This window comes from Sinocyclocheilus grahami, unplaced genomic scaffold (assembly GCF_001515645.1).
Source record: "Sinocyclocheilus grahami isolate Dianchi unplaced genomic scaffold, SAMN03320097.WGS_v1.1 scaffold413.1, whole genome shotgun sequence".
Classification (NCBI taxonomy): Eukaryota; Metazoa; Chordata; class Actinopteri; order Cypriniformes; family Cyprinidae; genus Sinocyclocheilus; species Sinocyclocheilus grahami.
In genome coordinates this window covers 1,508,267-1,516,266 of record NW_015505592.1, presented here as the reverse complement: position 1 = coordinate 1,516,266, position 8,000 = coordinate 1,508,267, and the positions used below count along the sequence as shown (strand labels likewise).

The window sequence follows — 8,000 nt, the reverse complement described above, 5'->3', positions numbered from 1 at the left end:
TTTCAGATTCAAATAATATTTCAACTAGAAGACAGTGGCTTAAAAGGGAAGTATCCTTTAGTTATTTGTGCAAAGGTGAAAGCCAAAGTTGGGAAATACGTTGAAAAGAAAACTATAACTTCATCATAAAAATGGCGAGCCTTTCTTATTCCGTGGATGTTAAATAAGCCAAAACCCCATGTAGAATTATCAATGCAATATTATTTTTATTTTGGTAAAAGAGCTCTTCCTGGTAAGCATCCTCTTGTGCAAAAGAAATGACAGCACATTCTATGTGACCTGTGCCACCTCATGCCTCATCCATTTGCTCCACCCAGCTGCTGGAAACCATACCTCTGACATGACAGCTGAGGAAGCAAGGTTTAGAAAAGAGAGAGAGAAGTGGCGACCATGTGGGGGGATAACAGTGACAGAAAAATGTGGGTGGGGGCAGATGGGGTGCTAGCTACACTATATATAGTCCAGCTTTGCTGCTTGACCCTCATTCTACCACACACCCTTAAGCGAACCGGCATTTGCACACCTTACAAACCCAGTCATGAGCAGGGCATATTCAGCTTCAGCCGAGACGGCTTCCTCTTACCGCCGTACCTTCGGCTCCGGCCTGGGCTCCTCCATATTCTCTGGCCGTGCAGGTTCCTCTGGATCCTCTCGTGTGTCTTCCAAAGTTTATGAGATGACCAAGACAGCCTCTTCTCCCATTTTTTCCAGCCACCGTGCATCCAGCTCTTCATTTGGTGGTGGAACAATGGTCCGTTCCTATGCCGGAGAGAAGCTGGACTTCAATCTGGCCGACGCCATGAACCAGGATTTCCTCAACACACGCACTAATGAGAAGGCAGAGCTGCAACATCTCAACGACCGTTTCGCCAGCTACATCGAGAAGGTGCGCTTCCTAGAGCAGCAGAACCAAGCATTGTCCGTGGAGATTGAACGTCTGCGGGGCCGCGAGCCCACGCGCATCGCAGAGATATATGAGGAGGAGATGAGAGAGCTGCGCAGACAGGTGGATGCACTGACCAATCAGAGGTCCCGCTTTGAGATAGAGAGGGACAACCTGGTCGATGACCTGCAGAAACTAAAACAGAGGTGAGACCTTCAAGAAATATTTAGGGCTATGCATTTGAGTTTTTTGACCTTTCGATTCATTCAGGTTAATTTACAGGCTAATTTTCGATTCATTCAGGTTAATTTTCTACTAAATGTAGATTGACAGCTTTGTGCTCATCTTCACTGAAGTTCGAAAACTAGTTGTTGACAAAACTAGCTCTGAACTTCAATATCCAGACAGTATCTCTTACAATACCGGTGTTGTGCATTTTGACCTTTCGATTCATTCAGGTTAATTTACAGGCTAATTTTCGATTCATTCAGGTTAATTTTCTACTAAATGTAGATTGACAGCTTTGTGCTCATCTTCACTGAAGTTCGAAATAACAGTTGTTGACAAAACTAGCTCTGAACTTCAATATCCAGACAGTATCTCTTACAATACCGGTGTTGTGTTGAAGTGATTTGATTTATTTCTCACAGAGTACATAACTGCTTACTTTTTGGAGGCATAGTGACTTTTATTATATAGTATACTCTTAAAAATAAAGGTTCTTTATTGGCATATATGGTTCCATGAAGAACCTTTAACATCCATGGAACCTTCCCATTCCACAAAAAACATTCTTTAGATTATGTTCTTCTCACTAAGTAAAAATATTCTAGTAAGAACTGTTCTCTGAAAGGTTCTTTGGGAACCAAAAATGGTTCTTCTTTGGCATCGCTGCAAAAAAATCCCCTTTTAATACCTTTATTTTTAAGTGTGTATGTGGGTCCAGGAAGAAGGCACAGTGTACTGGAAGTCATGATGGAGCATGTGACTCATGTACGTCATTGAATTGGGAACTTGGAAAAGGATAGAGTATTATTAGACATCTACCTACTATTCCTAACTGTTAAACTTCTCCCCAAAACATTCTAGAACAATATGATTGGTATGCATTCAGGTTCTCCAACAATGACATCATGGTCAGATTTCTAAAACACAAGCACTAGACATGAAATGGAGACCACACAAGACAGAGGTCAGGACCACCTCAGACGTAAAGACAACAGGAATGCAAGAATGCTTATGTCTGATACGGTAACCGCAAACAGCAACCACTGGTGTAACTCATGTCTGTGTATGATGTTGGAAAGAGTATAAGAGTGATATTCCTATTTGCAAAAGGACCCAGAGTCACATTACACACTGCCCAGATTAACCTGCTATTATTAGCCTCTTAAGTATACCCCCCAGCACTGCAGAGAATGTGTGACCCTAAAAATAACCCTTATCTCCCTCATAGTGTGTGTGTGTGTGTGTGTGTGTGTGTGTGTGTGTGTTTGTGTGTGTTAGTGCATTGCACTCAAGGGACCCACAGTAACAACTCCACGTTATCAGCACTAATTAATGATAACTGTTTAAAGTCATCCAACAGCAATTGCTATTCACAGACATTGTTCAAAGTGAACCTGATGGTGGGCTGCTTTGAAATGAAATATAGAGATTATATAGAAGTCATTATATGACATGCAGCTATAGCTATAAGTTATTGCAACCCAGCATTGTATGAAAAAACAACTAAAATGACTCTATTATCAGTATTTTAGCTGTCCATTTCTTTTTAGAACTCCTTTCATCTCTCTGATGAAAATATCAGATGCCATCTGACTGCCAACAATTGCATTCATGAAAGCAGATATGTGCCACATTAACAGCATGCCTCTTTCAAAAGACATTTACATTCAACCTAAGCCTTGTGTGACTCCAAGCAGTATGTGAGAATATAATGTTCCATCTTGATCTCTGTGCATGAAGGAATGCCAACTTCACAAGTCTCTCTCAGCATATCTCAAAGACAGAGGACACTCAGGACACTTCTATTTCTGGCCATGTAGGAATTCTTGTATAACAAACTACAATATCAATACCATCTTGCTTAAACTGTAAAGACTTAACAGACTCGTTAGAGACATTCTGTGAAGACTCTAATATCTCTTTCTTCCACAGACTACAAGAGGAGATCCACCAGAAAGAGGAAGCTGAGAACAACCTCTCTGCTTTTAGAGCTGTATGTTCTTTAGGCCACCTATAGTTTTTAGCAAAATTTTGTAAATTTTGTTGTCAATCAAACATAAAGCATTATTGGCAAGACCCAAATCTAAGCTTCCTGTTGTTTTTTGTGCTTTATGTAGGATGTAGATGCTGCCACTCTGGTCAGGCTGGACCTGGAAAGACGTATTGAAGGCCTTCATGAAGAGATTGCATTCCTCAAGAAGATCCATGAGGAGGTTTGTATACATCTAAAGTTACATTTCTCAACATTTCCCAAAACTATATGTGACTAACTGTTCATCTCTTTCACTGTCTCTGTCTGCAACCTCCCCCACTCTCATACCCAGCGTACAGCACGTACACTGACCTTTTACTCATGAGGCTCTGAAGTCAAGTTCTTTAAATGCTTCTCTGCTTTTTAATTTGACATGTAAGGATAAAATGATCACATGTGTGTCTGTATGCATGTCAGCTGTGCACTGACAGTGAGGGGGCAGTGTAAAGCTATGGAACAGGTGGAACAGACGCATCCCTATAATTAAACAGAGACAGATTCTCTGAGACGCAGCTGTGAGAAGGGCGGTGGGAAAAGAAAAAGGCCTTACAAGGACAATTACAACATCAGAAATAAAAAAAATAATTAGAGCTACACTCTTAAAAATAAAGCTTCCAAAGGGGGGGTTTCACAGCGATGCCATAGAAAAACCATTGTAATAATCTGAAGAACGTTTTTCCACTATAAAGAATCTTCTGTGCAATGGAAAGTTTCCGTGGATGTTAAAGGTTCTTCATGGAACCATCAATGCTAATAACTTTATTTTTAAGAGTATATGTTTTATACACTTCAACATGCTGGATTCCATAGAACAAAGTCACATTCGATTCCCACTTCACTCTCAGAATGACACTTACTGGCTTCATACACCAAATCAAGCCTCAACTTGTCAAGTAAAATGACAATACATAAGCACGCTCTGAAGCCATGTCACTGTGTTTTACCTTTTCCTTTAGGAGATCCATGAGCTGCAAAACCAGATGCAGGAGAGTCAGGTGCAGATCCAAATGGACATGTCCAAACCAGACCTGACTGCCGCCCTCAGGGACATCCGCATGCAGTACGAGGGTATCGCTGCCAAGAATATCTCAGAGGCTGAGGAATGGTACAAGTCTAAGGTCTGTATCAGAGATTTTGGATAGACACACAAAGGCTATATTGATATCTACAGTATGTATATCTAGACTGAAAGTAGACGGGTGTTTGAGCTAAGCTATTTTGTTCCACCCTCAGGTGTCAGATCTGAACCAGGCAGTAAACAAGAATAATGATGCCCTCAGACAAGCCAAGCAGGAGACCATGGAGTTCCGTCACCAGCTCCAGTCCTACACTTGCGAGATTGACTCTCTCAAGGGCACCGTAAGTCCTTAAAGATTCTATGCGTGGGTTATCATTTCCCAGCCAAAATAAATATTAGCTGAGGCTCAGCACACATGAATCCATCTTATTACCAATTATGAAGTCTTTAATATGTTTCCCCAGGTGCTCAATGAGAAAATGTGATTCAGCAAAAAGCCAGTAATGGCCCAATGCAGCACTAGTTTTCTATTAATATTCCACTCAGATCATCTCAACTCTGCTTTTTCTCTTCCATCTGTACATCAGTTTCACCCTACTTCTTGTCTTTTCTTTCTCTCACTTTCTCCATCTTTTTGTCATTCCGTCTGCAGAATGAGTCTTTGATGAGGCAAATGAGGGAGATGGAGGAGAGGAATGGCCGTGAGGCCGGTACTTATCAGGACACCATTGGCAGTCTTGAGGCTGAGATCGCAAAAATGAAGGATGAAATGGCTCGCCATCTCCGTGAGTACCAGGACCTGCTGAATATTAAGATGGCACTTGATGTGGAGATCGCCACCTACAGGAAGCTTCTGGAAGGAGAGGAGAGCAGGTAAGAGGTAGAAGCTTACTGCTCCCTTAACTGATACAACAAAGCTTTATTTTATATGATTATTTATCATGTTTTTCAGGATCTCTCTTCCTGTGCAGTCCTTTTCTACCTTGAGTTTCAGAGGTGAGTTCTTCACAAGAAAAACGACTTTCACTCTACTTAAAGGGACAGTTCACCCCCCAAAATTCTGTCATTCTGAACATACATGACACAGGTGTTATTTCTTTTGTGACTTACAATGCAAGTCATCGGGATTTCAAAATACATTTGGACCCAATTGACTTTGGAAAAAACATTTTAGTGTTCCTCAGGAGAAAGGAAGTCTTACAAGGTTGAAAGAACATGAGGGTGAGTAAATGATGACAGAATTTTTTGATTTTTGGATAAACTGTCCCTTTAATGATTAGAAATCTTTGCCCAAAACTTCTGTTTTCTTCATCCACAAGGGGGGGCAAAGCCATTGTTTTTAAATACTTACCTCTCCATCTGTTTTGTGTTTGAATACCTAAACTAAAGGTGACATCAATAATGCAGTATTTATGTATTAACTATGCAAGGGTGAGTTTAATGATGCTGTGGATGTGAACTGTTACCATAGAGACCAGCCCAGAGCAGCACCACCAGCAACAACAGCGCGCATCTGAAGTCCACTCTAAGAAAACAGTTCTGATCAAGACCATTGAGACCCGGGATGGCGAGGTAACAAACACACACAAACAATTGCTTGATACAATTATTGTCATTTATGGATTTCACAGGTTGCCTAACCTCATAAACGTGTTATACACATAAACGCACGTATGCGTGTACATAATCATTATCAAAATAATTCTGTATTTTACTCTAGATTAGGACAAGTGAGGGCATGAAAGTCCTCAGTCCTCAGTGTGTAAGTTCAGTCATGGCTCATTTGTTTCATCTGTGTTTACAGTGTTTTTCAAACACTTTCCCCCCCAAAAAGTCCTGTTCCCTATTAACCAGCACTGGGTTGCACTACAGAATCCTCCAATTCTCATGTGTATCACTGTTATTATCTGTTGAATATCACACAGAGTGTTTCTGCACAGCACATATGGAGAATTTCATTTATCAAAGAATGTCCTTGCACTAGCCCAGTATTGATTTCCAGCAGGAAATTAGCTGTTTTAACTTACAGAAGTGCCTCTGTCTCTGTTCCTTATAACTGAGTATCAACCATTCACTTTAAAGCACTTTTGTGTATTCCCAACATGTATATGCAGTCATCTGTGCATGTGAATCATGTGTATCCTATTCAGACACCGTCGCTCTAATCATTCCCCTTTTTTTCTCTCGCTTCAGGTCGTCAGCGAATCCACACAGCACCAGCAGGACGTCATGTAAAGCCTACGAAACAGATTGAATTTCACTGAATCCCTTTCCCTATCTTACATTTTCACCGATGGCCTTAGGCTTTTTATGCACACACCCAGTATTGCCATGACCCATTACCACATGCGTGGATGACACACAAAGACAAACGGAAAGTGAGCTGAAGAACGAGAGGGAGAACGAGCGAAAAGGCATAATATGGATGCTGTCTGGAAAGTCCTGAAATTGGCCAGTTGATCTCAAGAGTTTTTGTTGATATGAATGTACGTGTGCATGTGTGGTAGGGTCATATCTGATAAACTGTGTTCCACTGCTATAAAAAGACAACAATAAACTGCACTGTACTTTCCTCCTATAAAATGTAAGGCTTTTGTACATTCGGATTAATCTCATACATACTGTAGTTGTAATGTTAAAAAAAAAGTCAATTTACTATAAAAGACAGCAATAAAATGCACTGTATTTTCCTCCTATAAAATTGAAGGCTTCTGTAATTTTGGATTAATTTCATACTACTATATAGTAAAAAAAATTTTTTTATTTAATTTACTACAAAAAGACAACAATGCTCTCCACTGTATTTTCATCCTATAAAATTGAAGGCTTCTGTGATTTTGGATTCATCTCATGCATTATATATAGTAAAATAATAATTTTTCAATTTAAATCAATTGCTGTGTAGACAACAACACTTCCTTAAAATCTTGGCTATAAAAAGATATTAAACATGAAGGTGAACTGTTGTTGCCCACGCAAAAGATTAACACATACTGTCCTTTAGCCAATCCAGAGTATATTAAATATTAAACAGCCTTTTCTGCAACACTAAAACAATAAAATAATTACGAAAACAAAAAATGTCAATGTAAAATATAAAACCTTTTTAAGACTTGCAATTAATGAATTGCATAAAATTACCATTTTCATTTATGAAAAACACCCATATAGAGTATAAAGTTGACAAAAAATTTAACTAGGTGTTTGAAATCAACATGCGCCTGCTAGAGATCCAAATAAAAGACAACAGCGAACCAACTGACAGGTTGAGTAAATGATGCTAAGAGATTTCACAGTAAAATACCACCTTCTGTCCTAATTCAGCATCCAGCTCTTTGTTCCGAAGGCAGTCGCATATGTGCAGACCTTCACTCTGTCACCTTACAGTTACCTCACTTTATACTGACAGGTTATGAACGCATCATCAGAACGTTAATGAGACTCTTTTATTAGTGTTAACTCTGACCTTTAGAAAGCCTCCAGGGCTATGTTGTGTTTGGAGGCTTGCGTGTCTGTTTCTGTGTCAGTACATATACGTAGGTTTGAAAATAAAAATGAAAAGAGGGTAATGCTGCTGCAAGCTGGAGAAATCAAAACCTTTTTTTAATCCTTGAATTGATCGACTTTCCTGCAGTGTTACTTTTAGTTTGATACATTTCTATGGAGACAACGGATAAAAACGAATCCAATTTTAATCCAATTAAATTTTTATCTAATTCAACTGATATAATTTGCCATAAAGCACCCCAAATCTACAGACATGAACCAGCATGCAGTCTTTTCTTATCACCAGATTTAAAAAATACACATACACACAAAAAGTACAAAATTATCGGTAT

General features: G+C 39.5%; 1 protein-coding gene across 1 annotated transcript; it reads left to right on the top strand.

The window, feature by feature from the left end:
* The first annotated feature begins 464 nt into the window (after window positions 1-464).
* On the top strand, window positions 465-6,857 carry LOC107551085 (desmin-like). Its single transcript, XM_016232579.1, has 9 exons — window positions 465-1,089; window positions 3,044-3,104; window positions 3,229-3,324; window positions 4,100-4,261; window positions 4,377-4,502; window positions 4,814-5,034; window positions 5,114-5,157; window positions 5,633-5,733; window positions 6,355-6,857. The coding sequence occupies exons 1-9, from the start codon at window positions 539-541 to the stop codon at window positions 6,394-6,396; spliced, it is 1,404 nt and encodes a 467-aa protein (XP_016088065.1). The 5' UTR covers window positions 465-538; the 3' UTR covers window positions 6,397-6,857.
* The last annotated feature ends 1,143 nt before the right edge of the window (window positions 6,858-8,000 follow it).